We start from the raw sequence: 25,149 nt of genomic DNA, 5'->3' as shown, positions 1-25,149 counted from the left end.
CCCTGTCGTTTCTGTGATTCTTAGTCCTCAGACTATGAATGGCAGAGATTCTTACCTGGTCATGAAGTTACAAGATCCGTTTAATAGTAAAATAATAGACATGTGCTCTTTTAATATATCTATTCCCCAACCCCCAGGGCGCTGCTTCGCCCTCCCCCACCCACCATCAACGCCCTCTGTCCACCTGGCACAGCTCACTGCTACCTCGGCAAACACTGCATCAGGAGGCTCTGCTGGGCATCCGTTAACACCATCAGGTGAAACCAGATTGAACTGGGAAGAAGGAACCTGAGTCCCCACACTTCCTGGTGCCAACTCACTCCGAGTAAGGTACCCTAAGTCGGATGTGTGTCTGCTATCTAATCAAACCAGGAACCAAGCAGGTGCAAAGAAACGGGCTTCCTAAATCTTTGTATTCCTTATTCTTTACACTAACCCTAAAGCTAAATGAACAGTTACCTATACTCCAGTATCAGACAGCGATCTGATCTTTTACCTTTCATAGTTCATGATAGGTTTTTGCAAAATTAGTAGACATCCAAACTCTCACGTTTTCCAAATGGAAAAGCCATTAATTACCACCTGCTAGGGAGCAACTCATAGGACCTGCTCTTACTGTAGAGGAACTAAGAATATTTCTGGTAAACAGATGATTTTCTACGTGTGAGCAGAAAAGCTAATTAAGGGGCGCCTGGGTGGCTCAGTCGGTTAAGCGTCTGCCTTCAGCTCAGGTCATGATCTCAGGGTCCTGGGGTCGAGCCCCATGTCAGGCTCCCTGCTCAGTGGGGACTCTGCCTCTCCCTCTGCCCCTACCCCCCCGTTCATGTTCCCTCTCTTGCTCACTCTCAAATAAATAAAAATCTTAAAAAAAAAAAAGCTAACTAAAATTGATCATCAGCTCAGTGGGACAGCAAGTACTACTTCTAATGAGCTTTCAAGGAGTTTTCAGCAATATCTTCGCATGACCACATGGGCGCAGCCCTGTCCTTCCCTCCTGCCCTCAGCGCCTGGCTGTGGAATGCTGGTGGCTGACCACTCCAAACTGAGACCCCCCCAGTGACTGCCCAGGAGTGAAGAGAGTGGTACAGCCCAAGGACATGACCCCTGAAGGGCACACAGACTGGTCATGGGTATAAAGGCCCAGCGCCCTTACCTAACGCAGGACGACTCTGAGAACAGTTCCAGTTGGAGAGTCCCACTCTGCCCGCCTCCTCAAGGTGCCTGAACCCCGTTGGTGGCTGCATCCGCCACCCTCCGCCCAAGAGCAGGCCTCAGGAAATGTCCTGCATGCCGCTCTCCTTCCAGACTGGCCTCCGGAGGAGCTGGCCTCCCACAACGGCTACATCCAGTGGGAAATGCTGCAGAACACACACAGAGCTCCCACCAGGAAGGTTCTCACACCACAAAGGGAGGATCTGAGTCTGACACAGGTAACGGCACCTCCCCGGTTCACAGCACCCTGCCAGCTTCCTGAGAGCTGCCCGAGGCACATACTACCCACTTACTGACTCATTCGTTCACCCGGGATTCCCGAAGCCAGGCCCCGTGACAAGAATTAGTGAGATACCCGAGACCAGCTCCAACCTGATGCCACCCTCGGGGAGCATCAGTCTAGAGTAGATGACCAACAAGCCCACAGAGAGATCTGTAAGGACAGACCGTGAGGATGCTAGGCAGGAATACAGGAGACCTTGGTAAAGGCTACGCGGGAGAGGCTGGCTGGGGGAGGGCTAGTCGGAAAGGCTTCTCCGAGGGGCTGGGCATCTGCAGGCTGGCACAGGGAGGGCGGCGAGCAGGGGCGTGGAGGGGAACAGGAGGAAGCGTGGCTGGACATTACGCTGTTGGAGTAGAGTTTAGATTTGGTCAAGGTGGCAGTGGAAGTGACCTGGTGGCTCTAAGGCGGGAAGATGACATAAGCCACACATTCCGGTTGATGTGCGAGACCTGGCTGTAGAGGGCAGGCTGCAAGGCCCCCTGCTCCTGAGGACCCAGGTGGTGGAAGTATGGAAGGAGGAAAGCAGAGGCAAGAGGAATGGGGGGGGGGGGCAGGGGAGGGAAAGGGGTAGGAGGAGATCAGCTCTCCCAGAACCAGGGGGTGGGGTGCACTGAGGGACCAGATGTGAGACAAGGCCAGGTGTCCAGCTGATGGAGCAGAAGGAAGGTGGACAACCAAGCTCTGAGACGGGGAGAGGTTAGAGGTGCAGGGCTGGGGATAAGGGGGAGCCTACCTGGGGGTGTCTACACCTACCCACGATGGTCACTGGCCATGCATGGGCTGCTTCCCATGGAGCCTGCCAAGGAGGGCCCCTCAGTTTTTGGTTTAGAATACGAAGCCCCTTGGATAGATATAACAAATCAAACCCAATATGCACATTTGGTGTCTGACCTCATTTTGTTTAACTGATTTACATCCTCTGAACAAAGCTTTATGGTTTTGGGTAATTTGGTCTATCTTGCAACTAGCTATCAGGATGGCGTTCAAGTCTTTGAGAAGTTTCCCAATACGCTGCAGGCTTGTTTGTATGAGGAAATTTATTTTTGCACCCTCACCTTGCCTCGAGCCTCCTGGAGGTCATCAGCCACTGTCCCCAAGCTTGGTGAGTGCTTCATCCCCATGGGTGAATGAGGGGCAGGGTGGGGAAGGGGCCCCATGGAGGCCACCCAGAGGAGGGGAAGGAAGGGACCTCTGCACAGGGGAACCCAAAGCAACAAGTCACTGTTCCTGAGTCTTCGCTGGTCATCCATCGTGTAGCACCTGCCCACAACTGACCGTGGTGATCTGGCCATTTTAGACCCAGTGTCGCTCCGTGGTGGGGAGGGAGGACAGACTCCTTGATGCCTCAACGGGATGCTCGCACGTCTCTAATGATGATCTTTAACTTGAGGTCGTAAGCAGATTTTCAAGATGTGTTCAATTTACTTTTGTTTCCTATAATGGAAATGAGTGAAAATCCCTGCCTAGAAGTCTGTCACGGGCCAGTGCAGCCTTTGAAAAGGCCCACCTGGTCCCCTCCCTAGATGAGCAGCAGCAACACCAGCTGCCGAAGACACTGGCCTTTCCCCCAGGGCAGCAGAGCGCCCCACAGCCCGGGCCTCCCCAGAAAGGGGACACTTGCCTGGACCCTGCCTGGCCTAGGGAATAGGACCTGGGGGGAGGGAGAGAATCTTCTAGTAAACACCTCCCACCCCAGTGCTCTAGCTCTCGAATCTGAGCCCTCTGAGGTCCCAAGCTCACAGCCTAATCAGAGGAAAACCAGCAGCAAGTGATTTCCAGGAAGGCTTCTGGCATATTTAAAATAGCAGCCGTGACTCCATGCCAAACCCTAGGGCTCAGACTCAGAAGTGTTTACGTGGCTGAATTTAGAACTCTCAAAATAAAGCCATCGTTTTGGACTTCTCAAAACCAATCTCACTACTGGACTGAAGGGAAGGGCCTCAGTCTGGGGCTAAGAATACACCACACTTTGCTTCTTGGTTATCACTTTTATTTTCCACTAAGCCTGCGCCTAAATGTCCCAAGAGTGTAATATCAAATGCTTTGGGCTCTACCCCTGGAACAAAACAAGCCTGCAGGCTAAGAGGGAAAGACGTGAGGGCATGCAGGACAGGCCCCCTCCTGCACCTGCCTGCAGCCTTAGGAGCCCACCTGGACGGGGCTTTTAAAAAGCCAGGTGCTGCTTTTACCTTCAAAAGGGTAGGGATTAAGATTAGAAAGTGGGTGGGTCAGGTCCCTTCTAGCTTTAATTTTCCAAGCTGTTTGTTTTAGAAATATGTATTGAAGTCCCCTGAGCACGAAAAGTGAAGCCACTGCATCGGCCCCAGGTGTGGGTCAGGCAGCAAGATGCCTCCTCACCCAAGGACGAGATAACAAGCACCTGGGGGCCCATGAGTAACGGGGAGAAGGCATGCGTGTCAATACTGCCTGAAAGCCAGTGAGGAGGGAGACCAAGGGGTCTCCAGTCACCCACACATTGACAATCACATCATACTCATCAAACATATGCAGGCATGAGATCCATCCACTGTCACATAAAATTAGTCCAAGGAAAACAAGAAGAGGCATTTTGAGAAACACTGTACACCAAATACCTAAAAATAAATTCACCAAAGAGATGAAAGACCTGTATTCTGACATCTGTAAGATATTGATGAAAGAAACTGAAAACGAAACAAGTAAATGGAAAGATATTCCATGCTCATGGATTGGAAGAAATCAGTATTGTTAAAATGTCCATACCACCAAAGCAATCTATAGATTTAATGCAATCCTATCAAAATACCAATAGTACTTTTTTACAGAAATAGAATAACTCTAAAATTTATATGGAACAGCAAAACATCCTGAATAGCCAAAGAAATCTTTTTTTTTTTTAAGATTTTATTTATTTGATAGCGAGAGACACTGAGAGAGGGAACACAAGCAGGGGGAGTGGGAGAGGGAGAAGCAGGCTTCCCGCCGAGCAGGGAGCCCGATGCGGGGCTCGATCCCAGGACCCTGGGACCATGACCTGAGCCGAAGACAGATGCTCAACGACTGAGCCCCCCAGGCGCCCCGAGCCAAAGCAATCTTGAGAAAGAAGAACAAAGCTAGGGGTTATCACATCCTCAAGTCCAAGGTGTACTACAAGCTACAGTAATCAAGACAGTATGGCACTGGCACAAAAGCAGACACATAGATCAATGGAGCAGAACAGAAAAGCCCAGAAATAAACCCAAACTTATACAGTCAATTAATATACGACACAAAGACATGATTATACAGTGAAGAAAAGAGTCTCTCTTCAATAAATGGTGCCGGGAAAACTGGACAGCTACATGCAAAAGAATGAAACTGGATCGCTTTCTTACACCACACACAAAAATAAACTCAAAATGGATTAAAAACCTAAATGTGAGACCTGAAACCATAAAAATCTTAAAAGAAAACACAGGCAGTAATCTCTTGGACATTGACCTTAGCAAGGTATTTATGGACATGTCTCCTCAGGCAAGGGAAACAAAAGCAAAAATAAACTATTGGGACTACACCGACATAAAAAGCTTTGCACGGGGAAGGAAACCATCAACATGACAAAAAGGCAACCTACTGAAAGGGAGAAGGTATTTGCAAATGACATATCCAATAAGGGGTTAGTATCCAGAATATACAAAGAACTTATACTACTCAACACCAGAAAAACAAATAATCTGATTAAAAATGGGCAGAGGACCTGAATAAATATTTCTCCAAAGAAGACATACAGAAATGACTGACACGTGAAAAGATGCTCAACGTCACTCATCCCGGAAATGCAAATCAAAGCCACAATATCACCTGGCACCTGTCAGAGTAGCTAGAATCAACAACACAAGAAACAAAAAGTGTTGGCGAGCATGTGGGGAAAAAGCACCCTTCATACACTGATGGGAATGCAAACTGGTGCAGCCACTGTGGAAACAATGTGAAGGTCCTCAAAAAAATTAAAAATAGAAATACCGTATGATCCAGTAATTCCACTACTGGGTATTTCCCCAAAGAAAATGAAAACACTAATTTGAAAGGGCACATGCACCCCTATGTTTACAACAGCCAAGACATGGATGCAACCCGAGTCCATACATACGTGATGTGTGTGTGTCTCTCTCACACAGACACACACACGAGTCCATACATGTGATGTATGTGTGTCTCACACACTCAGACACACACACACGAGTCCATACATATGTGATGTATGCATGTGTCTCTCTCACACACTCAGACACACACACAGAGTCCATACCTATGTATGTCTCTCACACACTCAGACACACACACACACACACGAGCCCATACATATGTGATGTATGTGTGTCTCTCACACTCAGACACACATACACAAGTCCATACATATGTGATGTATGTGTGTCTCTCACACAAAGACACACATACACACGGGTCCAGACATGTGATGTATGTGTCTCTCACACACTCAGACACACACACACGAGTCCATACGTATGTGATGTATGTGTGTCTCTCACACACTCAGACACACACGAGTCCATACATATGTGATATATGTGTGTGTCTCTCTCTCACACTCACACACACACACACACACGAATATTACTCAACCATAAAAAAGAATGAGATGCTGCTATCTGCCACAATATGGATGGACCCAGGAACTATTATGTTAAATAAATCATAGAAAGACAAATACTGTATGACTTCATTTACATGTGGAATCTAAAACAAACAAAACAAACAGGGGCACCTGGTGGCTCAGTCAGTTGAGCGTCCGACTCCTGATTTCGGCTCAGGTCATGATCCCAGGGTCATGAGATCGAGCCCTGTGTTGGGCTCCGCGCTGCGATTCTCTCCCTCCCTCTCCCTCTGCTCTTCCCCATCCATGTGCACACGCTCGCTTGCTCTCTCAAATAAATAAAATCTTCAAAAAACAAACAAAAAACAAAAACAGACTCCCAAGTACAGAGAACTGGTGGTTGCCAGAGGGGAGGGAGGTAATGGGAAAGACCAAGTGAAGGGGATTAAGAGGTACAAACTTCTAGGTAGGAAGTAAGTCACAGGGATGAAAACTACAGCACAGGCAGCGTACTCCGTGATAGCGTGAGAATGTCCTACGGTGACACGGTAACTACACTCATCGTGGTGAGTTCGGAGTAACGTACAGACTTCTCCAACCACTACCTTGTACGCCTGAAACTAACACAACACTGTATGTCAACCCTACTTTAATAAAAATTTTTAAAAACCAAAACATCGTTAAGTACCACTTCATGTCCTTAAATGATCAATAACAGTCCAGAAAGCAAGCATCCAGCTTGATATCTCAGCTCTGATGACGGCCCGGCAGGGAGGGCGATGCGTGAGCCCACGGCCCACCTGCTCGGACAGCAGCGGCCCAGCCTGCCGCCACGTGGGAGAAGCTACTGCCGGCCCACGCTCACCCCAGGACTGCTCTGAAGAGCACAAATCGCGGGACAGTGGAAACGTGGCCAATCTTTCACTGGGTTTGAGATGGAGGGGGCGTGCTGGGGAGGTCTCCTATTGCGGCCTGCCAACATCAGAAATTACTGGCCTGAAATGACAATCGAAAGTGGGAGGGCAATGGCGAAACAGCCCTGAGCGCTCCGGAACCTGCACAGGACAAGGCCAACGCCCCCTCGCCAGATCCCCCTGGCTTACAAACACTCCCCCATTTCCCGCACAGCCTCTGTGCCCGCCTCTCTCTGAGGTCCCAAACGCAGAGGTCCTGGAGACACGCCGCAGTCTGCCCGTTTCCGCACAAGAGCCAAGGCGTCGATACCATGTCAGAGACTGGAGAGCCTACGGCAGGGCGGCAAGTTCGAGTGGTGCCACCTGACGGGTGTGCGGTCAGCGCACAGTGGCTCACTCTTTCCGAGCGTCACTCTGGCCCCAGGGCCCCAGGGGGTGACGGGGAATGAAGAGGAGTGGGGGCAGTGGGGGGAAGCAGGGCTGGCATCTGCAGGCTGAGCGGGGGGCTGATCGGTTCACCTCTGTACAGATAACCGACTCGCCCTCCTGACCTGTGGGACAATACGCCACTTCCAGGGTGGTTGCTGGACTCAAGGACAACCGCGTCCAGCCCGCAAACATCCAGAGGGTGCGGCTACGGTGCGCCGGACCGCAGGGCAGGGACAGCGCGAGGCCCCGCCGCGGCCAGGCGCTGCCCCCCCGAGCTGTGGGCGCAGCAATCTGGAGGTCATCCCCCACACCGGCCAACGCGGCGACACGCTGCCTGGCACCCTGGATAAAGGACAGTTTGCCTTTCAGGGACAGCACCGCCTTGTGCTAGTCATGGGGCACGAGCCGGGACACGCACGGCCAAGACACACACGTCCACAGAGGGGAAAACTTCCGACCCCGCCAGCCCCACCCGACACTGGAGCTCAACAGCGGAGCCCAGCACGCCTGGGGTCTGACCAGGCGGGATGAGAGGCTCCTGAAAGCAGCCCGGGCCTGCAGCGCACACTGAAGACCTGGGGGAGGCAGAAAGTTCCAGAAGTGTGTCTGAAGCAGAGGGGCTGGCAAAACGAAGGGCACTTGAGCTGATGGGACCCTTGCTGACTCCTGGGACAGGAACATGCTTCACAAACACACGCAAGACCCCAGACTCCAAGGGACACGCCCAGGAACGGACACCTAACACGCAGGCACCTCGACCGCCTACAGAGCCTAAGGGTCCAAGAAGAATGACCCTTCCGGGATTTACGTGGCATTCTCGACCCAAGTCAGGCTGTCACCCCGAGGTGTGCGTACTACAAACGTGGGTCGGCCTTCAAGCCTGGCACAGGGAGGGAGTTACAGGGATGCAGGTCCGGAGCACGAAGGTACCTGTTGACGCGCGCCACCCAGGAATGCTAAGCCAAACTGCTGCCTGATGGAAACTGAGGATTTCATCTCCTGCCACAGGATCAGTATCTACCTTAAGACCTGAAGGAAAAGGGGTGCCTGGGTGGCTCAGTCTTTAAGCGTCTGCCTTCGGCTCAGGTCATGATCCCAGGGTCCTGGGATCGAGTCCCGCGTCGGGCTCCCTGCTCCACGGGAAGCCTGCTTCTCCCTCTCCCACTCCCCCTGCTTGTGTTCCCTCTCTCGCTGTGTCTGTCAAATAAATAAATAAAATCTTAAAAAAAAAAAAAAAACTCGAAGGAAAAGGAAATGCCACAAAAATCTCCTGCAATGTGGAAAATTAAATGCCCTGGGAATCCAGGTTTTTTTGAGAGCAAACAGCCAGGTTCTTCCGTTGAGAATCAGGCTCACTGTAGAGCGAGGGTTCCTGCAGGCTCCGGACACAGGGGATCCCGTCAGCCGTGCTCGCCTGGCCTCTGACCTGCATGTCAAGGGACGAGCGCAAAGTAACGAGGCCTTCGGGATCCATCAGGATCTCATGGAGCGCAGGGGTCGGGGTGAGGGTGTAGACAGGAACACGGTTAATTCAAAATGCCTTCCTGTGACCCAGAATTTGCAAGTGCTTGTGTCCAAACCCTCCGTGAGCCCTGTAAATACCATAAATACTGTAAAATACTGTAAATAAATACTGTAAAACACTTGGGTATAAGTGCTCCTCCCAAAGGGAGAGCACGGCAGACTCGAAACCTCCGTGCATCACACTACTGCAGTGTTAACATGCACAAACCAAGTCAGACCCTCTGCAGGCCTCGACTCACGTGTGTGTGCAGAGAACAGGAAACTCCCCAGTCCTCTTGTTCTGGACCTGCTCCTCTGCTGATCCTCTACTCTCAAAACTCGACAACCCAGCAGTGCCAGGTGCATCATTCCGTAAGCTCTGCTCACTGCTAGCGGCACATACGACATTAGGTTAACTGCCTCAGGCTTTTAGGTTCTGTTGCATTTGATGCCCACTTAAAAAAAAAAAAAAGATTTGTCTATTTTGGGGGGGGTGTGGCAGGAAGGGTCAGAGGAAGAGAGAGTCTCAAGCAAACTCCACGATGAGCAGAGTCTAACATGGGCTCGATCTCATGACCCTGAGGTCATGACCTGAGCCAACACCAAGAGTCGGACGCTCATCGACTGAGCCATCCAGGCACCCCTTGACGTTCACTCGTGTCATAAACTCTGAGATCCTAGTTTAAGAATGGGTAGGTGAAGCCTTCAAACTTGAACCGGTCTGTAAAAAGATGAACGCCTTCCCAAGTGGCTGTGTCTGTGTGTCTGTGTGTCTGGCTGTCTTGGGGGAAGGGGGTGGATGAGACAGTCAACTGTAGTGTGGCAGAAAGGAGCTCAGGACCAAAGCACTGGATTGGAAAAAGCTCCCTTCCAGTGTGTGCTCTCCACCTGCAGGGAGAACTGTGCAAAGGTCGTGGTGAGTGTGAAAGGAGCAGAAACTGTCAGGTAGGCAGAGGACCGAGCAGCTGAGAAGGTAAGCGTGTGGCCACCGAGTCCCGAACCACAGCCAATGGTGCTGGTCACCTCACCTGGCGCCATGGCCCCAAGCCGGTCCGGCGTGCAGGCGGGCAGTGCGCCCGGGGTGATGGAGAAGGAGCCTCTGGGGACCAGCAGACTCTCTTCCCACTGGCCCATGCTTTTCCTGGTGAGGCCTGAAGGGGACCCTCTGCAGAAAAACCGTCAGAACAAACACTTCCCATGAGGTGAGGACAAGAAGTGCCAGCCTGCTACCAGAAGCCACACTGCGAGCATCAAAACCAGTCCAAATGCATGGCCACCTGCTGCCACATATAAAGACAAGGCCTCGGGGAGGCCAGACTTGTGTCCTCAGTGCCTCTCCGAGGACGTGAAGAGGCCACCTGGGTCCCCTTGCCCCGGCCCACTGAGGCCAGAAAACAGGCATGGGGGCATCCATCATTACCCAAGACTGGTCCCCATGAACAGGCCCAAGGGCACCTCCTAAGCTGCAGCTTCCAGAGCAGCTCCGGACCCTTGATGCTTCTGCACACCAGCATTCACACTCAGACCCCCGCTCCATCCCACCACCACTGGGCTCAGGCCCAACACTTCCCCGACAGCCACACCAAAGCCCTAACTCCTGCCCAAAGCTACCTAGTTTCTTAAAACTTGAGCCCCGGTCCACTGACAACACAGATGTTCTCAATCTTATGCATGTATCTCTTTACCACTCCTCAGTCTTAAAGGGTGGCGGTCCCTACAAGGAAGCCCAGCCATGGAGTCCGCTCCCTATGCTCTCATCTCTTATGTTTCAACCCAAAGGGCCTCTCACTAGGGTTTCTCGCGGGCACTAGTGATGAGCGTGTTTTAAATTAGAGCAAACAGTCAAGCTCGGCGCTTTTATCCAAAGCAGTAGCGCCGAACGGACGGTCCCTGATTCACGGGGCTTCAAAAACAAATGTGTTCAGTAGAGACCACGCTTGCTGTCGACATGTGGTCCAAGCCCCTCTCGGATGCAGGCCAGCGGCGGCTCCCAGGCAGCCAGCAATCACGGGGTCAACAAGATACACATGACCGTTCTGTGTCTGAAGACACCGTGTCTGTTACTCTCAGTATGGTGCTCAACACATTGCAGGAGACCGCACTTTATCACAAATCAGACTTTGTGTCAGACGATTTTGCCCACTGCAGCCTAATGGAAGTGTTCTGAGCACACTGAAGGTGGGCTAGGCTAAGCCGTGATGCTCAGGAGGTTAGGTCTATCAACTGCATTTTCCACTTAGGATGTTACCAACTTACAATGGGTTTATCAGGACCTTGCCCCATCGTTAAGCCCGGGGAGGATCTGTCCATAAAAAGAGATGCAGAACATTGACTTGAGAGCAACATGGGTCCAATGACACCACCTGCGTCATTATATTAGAAAACCTAAACATTATAGGATAATGTGGAATGCTCCAAATGATCCTTATTACAAAATACTTCACCGAACACACTCGATAAATACTTCATACCAGTGCTTATTACTGTGAAGGCTGCAAGTCACTGCCAAGAGGACAATCAGTCACTAATGTGGCAAGGGGGCTTCTTCCTTCAGGGACGCGGGGTCCTCTACTCTGCAGCCGACGCTCTCCGGCTGCCGGCCCTCCAGGAGGAAGCAGGAGCAGGATAAGGGAAGGCACTGCTAGGAACAGCTTTCTGAAATCAGCACATCCTTGGCATGGATCAGGAATGACATGAATCCATATGCTGCAAAGAACAGCTAATCTTCTAGTGACATGAATAAAGAAGGGGGCGGGGGGTGGGAGGAGATGATGCCAAAGACAAAAGGGGACTGCTCTCCCAGCTTATAATTTGAAGGTACAACGGTCAGTAATTTGAAAAGCAGCAGTTAAAACTGCAGATTGTGAGAAATACAGGGTGACATGCTGAAAACAAACCACAAGGTTGACTTATACTTGCCATAGCATGGGGAGGGCATTCGCCCCACCTGGGCAAATGCACATCTCACAGCACACATAAATCCAAGCATATCCACGTATTCGGTGTTTTCTATCCCTGGATCTTCTGCAGAACTTCTCAGAGACAGTAACTAAAGCAAAGCCAACGCCGTTGAGCTGCATGGCTTAGTGTGTGCTTTCCCACTCACCTCTGGCCTTCCTGAGAGCCAGCCAGGCAGGGAGTGAACCCCTTACTTAAACGCATGAGGAAGACAGAGCTCAGGGCAGTTACGTGCCGTGTCGGGGCACGGGCGAGCCTGAGTGTTGCCGCCAAGACGAAACCTACCCCACCAACTCAACACTGCCTCCTCCACACGGCAACTTAAAATCTCCCACTGTACGTAGAACATTCCGTCCTGCCACCCATCATGGTATCACTCACACACCTGAGTCAGGGCACCAAGAGGAAGCGAGCAAGAAGGAAACGCCGTGACGTCATGCTCAGACATCCCCCCCACCACCCTGGTGCCAAGGGGACAAATGGCATCCGTACCTCAGGGACTCAATGGGCCGAAAAACACAAGCCTGGGGAGCACTAGCTGGAGGGGGGTGTGGGGGCAGCTGTTGGGGAGACACCGGAGTAGGGGGGAGCCGACTATTTCTGGCTGGCAGGCAGAACTCCTACCCCGACTCAATGAGCCAGCAGAACAAAGCAGAAGCCACATTGGGGGCCAGGTGGGGCCAGGCAAGGGACAAAGAAAATACAGACAAATCTCCCTTTGAGTTTGGGAGAAAGCCACTTTCCGAGAGAACACCAGGTACAAAATCATCAAAATCCTAGATCCTGAAGGGGACTCTTGACCTTAAAACTGGGAGGAGGCTTTAAGACCATCAATTCTAAGCCCCCAGACAACAAACGCAGCACCCCTTCCAACATTCCCTGACTGGCCTGGGCTTGGACACCTCCAGTGATGGGAACTTTCCACATAAGAAGGCGTCTGTTCCACAGTGTGTGGGCTTCTGAGAAGTGACTGCCTACTTTTGAGACAAAATCCCTTTCCCGGGGAGTTTCCCTCATCGGTGCTAAGTGCTGGGCCCTTCTTATGTCTGCTTCTCAAATACTGGCAGACAAGTCTCCACACTCCCTGGCTTCTCTTTCAAACTAAAAATCTCCAGTGTTTTCAATGAACTTGGTTCCCAGAATCTTCCATGAACCAGATCAAGAAAGCAGATTTGGCACCCACTCTTGAATGCAAGAGAGTTCAGACTCTAAGAAGGTGGGGATTCTAGTTTGGGAACTAAACGAGTCAGAATAAGCTCCAAGTACCTGGGAGCTATCAAAGAGCTGGCTGCATGGTGCGGAAGGAGACAGAAGCAGCCTTGCTCCAGGACTCCCACACCACGGGAACTGTGCCCATTTTTAAGGTAGCGGGACGTAAGATGCAGGAAAGCAAGTCACAGGTAAGCATCCCTAAATCCAGAATCCTGTTTCACATACTTAACAGACTGACTGGCGCTGGGTTGTTTTAAAGCCCTCGCTAAGTGAGCAGGAAGATACAAACTGGATAAATAGCCACCGCTCCCCCCACCCCCATCAACTGAAGAAGTGGCGTCTCAGCGATTCTGATCTGGGGTAGGAACTGGAGAGAATGCGAGCTGCCCCAGCAAGGCTGGCGGCACTGTCCAGGGACGCCCTGCTCTGGAGTGGGTCAGCAGGAACTCTGAAAGCAGCCCGGGCAATGACAGGCACAGAGAGAGCACAAGACTCCCTTTGACGACCAACTCAAACAAGTGAGCATCCACTCAAGTGAGTGTGTGTCCCGCTGGTCCTACGTGAAGACAACCCACTGAATAAAGGGAGCAGTCCCGCGTGCTCCCGGAAACGCCTGGCTCACTGTGTCATGCAAAGTCTTGGACCTACTATCACACCAGAAATAGATTCAGCACTCCGTACGATCCCCAACAAAGGACTGTGTAGGAAAGTGACCCTCACTTTCCCTTTCACTCCTGCCAACTGAAATGCACCTCTTAAAATTATCTGCATTTGTTAGATAAGGACAAGCCAAAGGATCCCTTCACAAGCCTCCCACTGGGGCGGCCTGGTACGGAATGAGTGAGCAACAGCGTTCACTTTCCAACCCAGGAAAGCTGATTTCTCCATAAGCTCTGAGTCTTCAGATCCATCGGTGATGTTAGGATGGAAAACCAACTATGAAAATGGAAATAACAAGAGATTACGAGAACACCAACCAAATGAATGGACAGGGACTAACATGTTTAATAACAAAGGCAGCTACATTAATTCTTACTTAATGGGAGAAAAGAGAACAGATGTGAATGCCTCCGTCAACTGAAAAACCTAATGAGAAACAGAATTTCGAGGGCTGTCACCTACAAACAAGTAAACATCAACACCACAGCCGACTCAGATTCGAGCTGAACAAAACCCAGAGCAAAACTATGGCAGGCAGATGGTCCTTCTCTCGAAATGATACAAAGACAATAATCTCCCTTCTTTTTGCTAATCTGTTGACCTTAATCCCAATTCTGTTCATCACCTGGGGATAGAACTGTAGCTCTACATACTTTCTCTCAATCACTGTCTTTAATAAATAAAATCTTTACTTTCTTCATTATTTTACTCATTGTGACATCATTTTAAATTAATGATTGTTTGAATCATTACAGAGAAAAATAACAGCCTAAAGGAGATTTCCTATCAAAAACAAATTTATACTAAAAACAAAACAAACCAACTCATTGTGGGAGCTGTAACATCCTTTCTTATGCTTGATGTTGGTGCTAATCATATAGATTTGAGGAACAGAATCACTTCTTAGATGTTAACTACAGAAATCCCAACCAACCCTCTGGTGGGAGAATCTTCTCTTTTCCTGTTAAACTCCTAGTGATCCTGCAAGACCCAAATCATTTTATCCCTCTGTGAGGCCTTCATTAACTCCTCCTGCTCAAGGACATTTGCTCCCTTTTTTGTGTCCCCCAGTCCTCTCCTTAATTCCTCCCACAAACATTTATTAAAAGTGCAAGAGCCAAACACAGTACTCTAAACTCTGTAGTACAAAGAGGAATAACACAGGTTTCGTGCCCAGGAGGGAGAAGTGACAAGTATGTAAACGAGGTTATTATTACATACTGGGATTAGCAGTGCTCTAACAGAGGTATGTTGTGCAGAGAAATACAGTCCTGTCTCCCCTAAGTATCCCATGAAGCTGTGATTCCTTAGAACTTCTCCATCCCCCAAAAGACTACTGGACCTCCAAAGACAGGAACGATACCTTACTTAGCTCTAGCTCCTGCTCAGAACACACCACAGAAACTCAATAAGTATCTGTCCATGCTACAGAAAAACAAGACAACTAAAAAAAGGGGTAAGTACCACAAAGATACAAATGTAGGGATCCGAAGGGGTACGTGCACCCCAATGTTTATAGCAGCAATGTCCACAATAGCCAAGCTGTGGAAAGAGCCAAGATGTCCATCGACAGATGAATGGATAAAGAAGATGTGGTATATATACACAATGGAATATTATGCAGCCATCAAAAGGAACGAGATCTTGCCATTTGCAACGACGTGGACGGAACTGGAGGGTGTTATGCTGAGTCAAATAAGTCAATTTCTCAATCAGAGAAAGACATGTATCATATGATATGAGAAATTCTTAATCTCAGTGATATGAGAAATTCTTAATCTCAGGAAACAAACTGAGGGCTGCTGGAGTGGTGGGGGGGTGGGAGGGATGGGGTGGCTGGGTGATAGACATTGGGGAGGGTATGTGCTATGGTGAGTGCTGTGAATTGTGCAAGACTGTTGAATCACAGATCTGTACTTCTGAAACAAATAATGCAACATATGTTAAGAAAAAAAAAAGAAGAAGATAACAGGAGGGGGAATAATGAAGGGGAGTAAATCGGAGGGGGAGACGAACCATGAGAGATGATGGACTCTGAAAAACAAACTGAGGGTTCTAGAGGGGAAGGGGGTGGGGGATGGGTTAGCCTGGTGATGGGTATTAAAGAGGGCACGTTCTGCATGGAGCACTGGGTGTTATGCGCAAACAATGAATCATGGAACACTACATCAAAAACTAATGATGTAATGTATGGTGATTAACATAACAATAAAAAATTTAAAGTTAAAAAAAAAAAGGGTTAAGTACTACCAGAGCTATATGCTTCCAAACAAAAGGTATTTGTTAACTGTATAGCCAACCAGATTTTGCTGCAATGGGCCAACTGATGTTAAACTGTTAAGATCTCTCTGGCAGATGTACTTTTGAACGTTCCTTTGGCAGCATGATATTCCGGTGCTCACAAGTGGGTATGCTGACACATGGGGCTCCCTGTTGAGAAAATTAATGCAGCAAGACACAGTCCAAGCCTCAGCGCCTGCCTAGAACATCCCTGGCTGACCTTCGTGGGGGCAGCCCTGCCTGGATCCCAAGTGGGAGGCTCTGTTCTACAGGAAAGCAATTCGACCTTATAACAAAAACGATGGAGGTTCTCCTAAATTACTATCTAGAATCATTTATAAAAAGCCATGTGATTTCCCAAATACGGAGTACATAATTAGTTTAAAATGTTTCAAATGAGAAACTCTGAATTATACTGTTTCTTTAAAACCATGTAGGTCCTTTCCAGCAACAAATCAAGTTTAAAAAAATTAAAATGTACCGTTATTTCAGTCATTTTATTTCATTTAATTACTGCTTCCTCTCTTTCTCCACTGAAGGTTTTTTTTTTTAACTATAAAACAGTCTATCTAGCTGCACAAGTGGAGTGATACAAATCAAGGAAATCAGAAATTAAAGAACAAAGCCACTCATAAAAACGTGCTGTCAAGAATCAGTTGTAAATTACTAATTTGAAAAGCTAAGCTCAGTCAGGGCTATCCACGAATCACTTTATTGCTGTCATCAATCCTCGCGGACAGCAAAAGAACACCCCAAAGACACCTGCAGCCCTGCGCAGGCACTGTCTACAGCTGGCTCCAGAGCGGACTGGCCGGCAGCAGCGGGGGACACAGAGAGCATGCGCCAGGAAGGGACACCCTGCAATGTAACTCATCACTTGTTACTCGATCTTTTTTTGCATTAAATTATGTGTGTGTCAACAGACTCTGCCCTGGTGGGGGGCCGGGGGGGAAGGATATCAGGGCATAGGAACCTGCCCTTGATCTGACACAGGGTCGCTCTGAAACCTTCTGGGGCTCCTGATGGTTATGAACCTAAGAGAGAGAAATTGGCCACAGGTCTCTGGGATGCAGGGGTGTAACAGTTGGAGGAAGAGGAAAAGCCTAATAGGGATTAAAAAGCACAAGAGAACCAATCCTACAAAAGGAGGTGCTCCCATCCTTTCATCGTAATGCTTTAAGACAAGAGAACCACACGCATGCAATGTGTGAGCCTGTGTGTGCTTCAAAAGACTAACCACCTTCCTTCCCTAGCCTAGGTACCTTGTCTAAGACCAAGCAAGTAATCCTAAGAAGCTAACTAAATGACCTAATATAATAGTTACTTTGTCTTTTAAAGTTATTTTCCCAGAGCCAACTGACAATTTAATAGCTGAAAGAGTCTAACGAAAGGAAAACCTGCCCCGATGACAAGGGTCCTCTAATTTCCTTTATACTTGAAAAGAACTTCAAATTTTAATGCACTGTCCCCAAGATTTAAAGAAAGCTAGAGATGCTGTTCATGATGTATCCTGCATTTCAGTCCGTAGTTCTGAAATCCATAAAGGACTGAAGATAGAAGCTTTATGCACAAATGCTTAGCAGACTCTTAATGGCATCTGTGTTTATCACACCGAATGGCGCTATCTCAGGCTCTGCTGCACATTATCGGTGTCCGAACGCAGGACGCCGTCCCCACTGTACACACAGTGTCCTGTAATACACAGCATTTCACCTTCCTAGAATCCAAATTTTTTAGGTCTTGCAGACCTCCCTGGCCCCATGGTTTGGGCAAGGCTTTGTGGACCTGTGCGCTACGGACACTCACAGGGAAACGGAGCCTGGGTTCCACTGCATTGGAAGGTTACCTCAGAGCATTTTACCTTAAATTCAAAACCTCATTTAAATAGCACCTAACTGAGCAATTTACATCAGAGGAAGCAAACATGTAGAAAGTAGAACAGCATAATAAAGGGGCTGCACCTTGACCAGAAGAGCAACTGACCTTACCAAACCTCGAGAGCAGAGACACTGCTCCAGGCCTTTTAGCCAAAGGCTGGTGAGGACTGTGGCTTTTTCTGTGATTACCTCGAACTTCAGAGTCGAGTGAGATCCTGGAATTCGGGCTGTGTGTGCTGTAACCTAGCTCATTCACAGTCTGTTCTTCCACACAACCCACAGTGCTAGCTAGTGTTATGTCTCAGACCAAAGCAATTCCACCTGGAAAAACAAACAAACCAAGCGTTACTGTAATTATTACTGTTATAATCTTACACGACCCTAGAGGGAAAAATCCCAACATGCTTTAACACCTCTACTTCCCAAATGCATCAATCCATCTGACCGGATCACCAATACCCAAGCCCCAATACTTTTAACTTGTATCGACAGGGACCACAATGAAACGTGTTCGTTCCAAATCGTGTGTGTGCGTTTCTACTCCCCTCCCTGCCAACCACGGGTACTTGTCCGGAACCCAGGCAGCTAATTACTATTTTCAGCAAAACCAGGAGAACAAAGAGTCAAGCCTGCTATTATAGGTAGAACCGGACCCTGTGGATTTGAACCTCCACTGAACGCAAGTAAGGGCAAGAGCAACTTTACACCAACCAACTTGAACAAAATAACTCACATCTTTTAGTATCTTAAGAGCGTGCAGGAGGGATGGGATAATGGCTGGAGTTGATCACAGTCCCTTCTAAAACATTCCAGGTCAGGTTAGCCACAAGATGTGCACAGCAAGTTCAACTAACACAAGTCTGGCAACAGGTAACTTTATATTACAACCTCACTGATAAAAAGAAAATTCCGATCTTAACTCTACTGCATATTCAAGTGCTTAACTTCAAATATTCTCTATCACGTTCTGAGGATCATTAGAAGCATGTTACGTGACATCACTGATCTTCAGTTTCCCTTAAAAATACTTAGGCAAGCACGGTGATGTCTTTTGCCCCGGCTGTTTGCATACACACCCTAGGCAGTCAGCTGACCTGGGAAGTCCACTAGGGAGGAATATTCCCGGTACTCTGGTGGTGGGGGGGGTGAGTTACCAGCTGACAATCTCTAACTAAAAGCCCACACCGCAGGGCCTCAACTACCCTCATCTCTACCAGCAGCAGGGTCTGGGAATCGGCACAAGGGATGTTCCTAATGATTTCTCAGCGGCGAAGTGCGCGGGGACAGTATCTTTAGCCACCCGCTCCACACCCAACATGAGCAGGGTGTACCAATCCAGCCCCTCTGCTCACCTACCCGCCTTCCCTTTGCACATGGGGAGACAAGGGGATCTGTGTTTTGCAACTTCTAGAGGAGTCTGACCTCCAAACACCACCAGATTACCTAGTTCTTGCAAAAGACTACTGTCACATCTGCCTCCAAAACCTTCCCTGTGAGGTCCCTGTTGGAGGGCGCAAGACAACAAGGAAGTAGTTTCAGAACAGGCTGTGGGGTTGTGATTTTCCTTCCCATACAGGAGAATACATCGCTAGCAAACAGAATGCTGTCCCAGACTTGCTCTCCTGCTAAGATTCCAGAGGCCGTGGGAAGAGGCCTGTCTCCCTGACCATTGGGATGAAGCATCTTTAGCAGGAACGCAATAGGTGAGAGCGGCTAAGTCAGGGAGGCCACACCACAGCGCTCACACATGGCAGCACCTACAGGGAGGCCAGGCTTGGGAGGTGGAGGAAGAAATTAAGCAAGACGAACGCTGCTGGTCCTGGCCAGGCAGCACCACCTGTGCGCCAGCTTCAGGGCCAGGTCCCCGGCAGCCCACAGGCATCCCAGTCTGCGAGCGCACGGCTCTGCTTGAGAAGAAGGCTGCGCCGCCCAGCAAGGTGATCACTCCCCAGACAGGCTCACAGCGGCTGAGCAGATTCCGAAAGACACCACCAGACACAGTGGAGACAGGGGCAGCCAAGTACTTCCCGACCGCAGCGGTGTTACTAGGGAAAACCCGCAGTACACGAGTTCACACCCAGCATGGCCACCTGCCGGCTGGTGGCTCAGGGAACGCAGGTCCCTTGGCTACTCCCAAATCCCAGCGTACTCTGGCTAAGCAGGCCGCTGCGGAACCAGGCCAGCTCCCACCATTGCCCTCACCTCCCTGGCCGCGCTGCCCACCTCTGCGCGGGGACCCGTCGATGCTCTCCGCGCTAGACGAGTGCGCATCGGCTGGGGCCCGCCGCAGGCTGCTAAAGTAGCCACGGGGCCGCGAGGCGCCGCCGCTCCGGGGAGAGGGACCGCCGCCGGACGCGCCGTCCCTGCGCGCGAAGATGCCGCTGAAGAAGCGCAGCAGCCGGTGTTCCGAAGCGGCGCCGGGGCCCGCGGCCGCCGCCCGCGCGCGCTCCAGCCGCTGCAGGTCGCTGTTGTCCAGCGTGCGGTTCTTGCTCTTGCTGCGCTCCCAACGCTCCAGGTCCGAGAGCGCTTCGTTCTTGCTGAGCACCTCGCCCACGTCCAGGGTGTTGCGCTTCTCCGAGGAGGGCTGCACTGGGGCCGCGGGCTCCACAGCGACCCCAGGGTCCGCCGAGACCTTGCCACCCGGCGCCCAGGCCAGGCTCCCGGAACTGCTGTGGCGTCTCCCGCGGCCCAGAGTCTGACTCCGCGACACCTCGGGCCCGCTCCAGTGCCGGAAACTGAGGCTCCGCCGTAGGGGCGCGGCCCGGACCCCCTCCACGTCGGGGCTGCCGGGCGCGGGCGAGCCGGGCCCATCCTCCACGGACGGGGGGCTGCCGGCCAGGTCCGCGGGCTCGAGGCCGCGTGCGCAAGGTCGGAGCCGCCCGAGCTCCAGCTGCCCAGTGCTGCGGGTGCGGAAGGTGCGGAAGTCCCAGGCGCGCGGCCGGCGGCCCTCGGGGTCCTCAGCGCCGGCCGCCACCTCCTCCTCGGCCTCCTCCACCAGCCGCCCCGGCGCGTCCGGGGAGCGCGCGGGCCGGGGCCTCAGGGCCGGGCGTGGGTCGGGGCCGCCGGGGCGTGGGTCGGGGCCGCCGGGGCCTGGCGCGGCCAGCTGGTCCTTCCTGACCATGGTCACGGAGATGCGGTAGACGGTCTTCCTGGGGGGCGTCCCGCGCGGCATCGCGTCCGCGGGCGGAGACGCGGGCTCGCTGCTGCCGTCCAGCAGGTACATGTCGCCCGGGGCCGCGGCCGCCGCGCCGCCCGCCGGGGCTCCGCTGCATCCAGCGCGCCGCGGGCCGGGACGCACGGTCGGGCAGTCGCGCGGTCGCTGGGCGAGGCGGGAGAACGGGCACGCCCGGAGTGGGCCCACGCCCCCCGCTGGCCGAGAGGGCTGAGTTCAGGCTGCGGGGACGACACCCCTGGCGCCCGCCGGCCCGTGCGCCGCGCGGCCCGAGTGCGGGGGTCCGGGCCCGGGGCGCCGAGCCATGGGCCGGCGGGGCGGGTGGGCGGAGCGGCGGGCGAGCCGGCAGTCAGGCGCGGGAACGGTCTCGCCGGCAGGTGCGGCCGCGGCGCGCGGGGCCCGGGGCGGGCGGAGGCGCCCGCGGCTTCATTGTCTACGGCGCCGGGCCGGCTCGCATCTTCAGGCCTTTTCTGCACAGTTCGGCAGCTCCGCAGCCTCCGCCACTCCCTGAGCTGGGACTCGCGGGCAGCTGCGCCGGCAGCGGCCGAGGGACGGGCGGGCGGCGGTTTAAAATGGAAATGCGCGCCGGGGCGGGGCGGGCGGGGGCCGACGTGCAGCGACCGCGGGCCGCGCGCCCAGCCCGGCGGCCGAGTCCCGGGAGCGCGGCGGCGGCGGCGGGAGCGCGGCCCGGCGGGCAGGCAGAAGTACCGGGCTGGATCGCCGCCGCGCGGACCGGAGCCTCCAAGGGGCCGGCCTGGCAGCTTGCCTGAACCCTACCCCTACACTACCCCTACACTCCGGGGCCTGGCCTGCAAAACCAAATATGCGCCATCTCTCACCTGTTTATTTGGACCTCTGAAGAGGATGCAACTCAAACAATGACTTCTTTAGAAAGCAAGGTATCTCAGGTACTTGTTAGCCCCTCGCAAGTGTATACTTGTTACTACACTTGTACTTGGGAGGAAAAAGTGTATGCCCAGATGGAGACAGCAAGGGAGAGGTGAGGGTGGTAGCTTCCCTGTGATGTGCTGCTCACACCACTGCCCTTTGGCGCAGGACCATGCAGTTTCACTCCTAAAATACTGTTTGGGGAGTATTTTCCCTAGGTGTGGGAAAAGGCCCCTGACAGTAACAGGCAGGAGAACACAGCGGTTCAGAGCAGGAGGAAAGACTTGCCTGTCCAAGCCTTCCATTTCCATCTTAGATTTTACACCTGGAAGGTAGGGATGGAGAAAATCGGACCCACACTCTGAGCAGAGGACTGAAATAGCTAAGACACCACGTGCCAAGCATTCTCTGTAAGTGCTAAATATTGCACGCTGAGTTTCTCTTCCATCAAATTTCCCCCACCTGCTGCCTCTCTTGGATGTCTAGATCCTGGTTCTTGATATGACCTGATGCGGCACAATATCCTCACATAGTTGATCTATTATTTTTTTATTATCAATCTATTAGTTCTTGATGATGTCCTGAACCTATGGGTTTCCGTTTCTTATAAGTTTCAATAGGAAAATGTCATTAATGTCATAAATAAAGTGTCCACTAATCAAGCTGGATGCTTACACAGGCTTCTCTAGGCCTGGAACTGCCAAAGACGCATGAGAAGCTGTTCTGAGGGAAGGTGCTGACAGCAAAGCGTCATTCTGGGATTCCATGACTGTTTCCAAGTCCTGCTTTCCCCTCCTTTCACCAAATATCCGTGTTCATGGCACAGAAGGGGATACAAAGATGAATGGCGTGGGTCTCTTATGAAGGAGGTTGTGGCTTAGGAAATCTGGATTTTATTTCAGAGGGAAATTAAATATTCAAGTTTAATGAGATAGATCAGAAAGCTTACTAGGTGATTCCATTTCTTTTTAAGAAGATACTTTAGAGCAGAGGATTTTTAGAACAGGGAAAACACTCTATATGGCACCATAATGGTGGACATGTGTCATTATACGTTTGCCCAAACACAAAGAATGCACAAGACCAAGAGTGAACCCTAAGGGAAACTATGGACTCTGGGTGATAACAATATGCCAACATCAGTTTATCGATCACAACAAATGTACCACTCTGGAGGGAATGTGGGTAGTGGAGGAGGCCATGTGTGTGCAGAACCCTCTGTACCTTCTGCTCAATACTGCTGTTCACCTAAAACTGCTCTAAAAAATAAAGTCCATTTTTAAAAAAAGTTTAAAACGCATTTGACCACCCCCAGTGGCTGCACCTGGACATGACTACCTCAATCACGGGGTCATTGCAAGCTCTGTCCACCTACTCCTGGCACTCAAGGGTTCAAGGGCAGTGTCTCTAACGTCCTCAAGTGCAAAGTTAGGGAACCCCAGGACAGATCAGTCTCACCTTCAGTTTGGATAAAAAGCCCTCTTGGATAAGACCCAAGAACCAGCAACTTCCAGAGTGGGAGATGGACAGTCATCAGCTATCGGAATGAGGTTCCTAGAGCCCATCAGGTTATGTAGATGCCAAGGGCTCAGAGAGGGTGGGTGCTTTCCCCAAGGCTACACCGCTCAGTGCTGAGAGCTGAGCCTGGGGTCACATTGCCTGTACCCACCCCCATGCCACAGTGGCGTTTTTTGTCTACGTAAGCGTCAGCATTTGCTTTGATGACCGTGAAGAGAGAGACATGTGTGAATACTATTGAGCCTGGCAATAATCAAATGTTAATGATAACATCTAGCAAGTTTCCATTTACTCATTCGCTTTTCTATTTGTTCATTTATTCTTCAAATATATTTTGGATCCTACTGCACAGGACTCGGTGAGAAGGCAGAGTCTTTGTCCTCAAAGAACTCACAAAGTTGTGAAACAAGGGTGTTTTCAGGGCCCTGAGATTTAACATACAGACCGGGAGGGAGGTTGAGAGGATGGGAGACAAAGCAGCGCCCTGCCGTCTGTCTGTCTGTCCACAGGGTGAGCCCCAGTAGCACTGGGTGGGGTCTACAGTTTCATCACTGCAGGGGTGTGGACAGAAAAGTCAAGCCGGCTTTAAGTGCAGACAATGGAACTTGGCCACGAGGAGTGGCAGGGACCTCTCTGCTTCGGGCCATGGTGGGATCAGAACCCAGAGTTCATAGCTTAGCCTGGGATTCACTCTCACTTTTTAAGACCAAGGCAACCTTCAAATATTGAGATGGAATTTTACTATGAAATTAGTTAGCCCATAATTAAGACATAGATCTTGCTTGTTATCTGAGCCAAAGGTAAAAAGTAACATTGCATTCCTTCAGGGCTCCAATCTTGAACTGCAGGCCTCTTCCCACTCCCGCCGGTTGGGTTGTCGAGAATCCAGCCCAGGGTTTGCACTTGGCTGTGGGAGGATGCAGTCTGCAGAGTAGAAGATTCCATTTGATCCACCTTAGATGACTCGGAATCTCAGCCGGTGTTGAATGAGGAAACCTCTTCCAGCCACAGCAGAGAGGTTCACTACCCCTCAGTGCTTTCCCCTCCCAGGAATGCATTTCTTTTCCACACCAATCACAATGATTCCACGCCAGGCCTGACAGTCTAGGCTGAAAGACGGGGAGAGTCACCTCTCCCCACTGCCCTGGATACATGGGCTCTTCCAATGCAAAGAATCAGAGGCTTAGACAGATCTTGTCCCTCCAAAATCTAAATCCCCTTTATGCAGCCAGACCTGCCTTTTAAAAATAGAAGCAATCATACCATATATGTTCAGGTGGCACTATGCTTCTTCTGTTGCTTTTGAAACTGACCCCTCTACACAATCATTTCTTAAATTTTTCTGTGCCTTCGAATATATCACCATTTTGGCTTATTAAAAAAAAAAAAAAAGGCTGCGGTTGTTCTCACTGCTCCATCAAAACCCAGTAGCAGGGAGGCAGGCAAAGGCTCAACAGTGCAGGGGCCCCAGTGCCCGACAGGGAAGGACTGCAGAGGGGTACAGGAATGAGGGCTAGCCCTACTCCCGCCCCATTCCATTGCCTCCTGCAGCTGGCTTTCCTCACCCATTCTGGGTTTAGGGCATCATCTGGCCACCCTCCCACAACTTCCCTGTCCTGAGCCATTCCTAGCCGTCTATAAATTAAACATCCTCCGTGAGAATATTATTT

General features: G+C 51.1%; 1 protein-coding gene across 11 annotated transcripts in view; it reads right to left on the bottom strand.

Moving 5' to 3' along the window:
• AGAP1 (ArfGAP with GTPase domain, ankyrin repeat and PH domain 1) overlaps positions 1-25,149 on the bottom strand; it is a 527,767-nt gene that overhangs the window by 360,221 nt on the left and 142,397 nt on the right. For 5 of the 11 annotated variants that reach the window (XM_027588838.2, XM_035726589.1, XM_035726590.1 and 2 more), the window contains exon 1: positions 20,125-21,252. The exons of 4 other annotated variants lie outside the window; for them this stretch is intronic. In XM_027588838.2, coding sequence (XP_027444639.1) covers positions 20,125-21,124 — 1,000 coding nt within the window. In that variant the 5' untranslated portion in view covers positions 21,125-21,252. Of the gene's footprint in view, positions 1-20,124; positions 21,253-25,149 lie in introns of those variants that run through there. 2 more of the 11 variants (XM_035726588.1, XM_027588840.2) reach the window with 2 other exon arrangements.

The sequence above is a fragment of the Zalophus californianus genome, chromosome 3 (genome assembly GCF_009762305.2).
Source record: "Zalophus californianus isolate mZalCal1 chromosome 3, mZalCal1.pri.v2, whole genome shotgun sequence".
NCBI lineage: Eukaryota > Metazoa > Chordata > Mammalia > Carnivora > Otariidae > Zalophus > Zalophus californianus.
The sequence above is the reverse complement of the archived record's forward strand: the minus strand, read 5'-3'. Positions and strand labels throughout refer to the sequence as shown.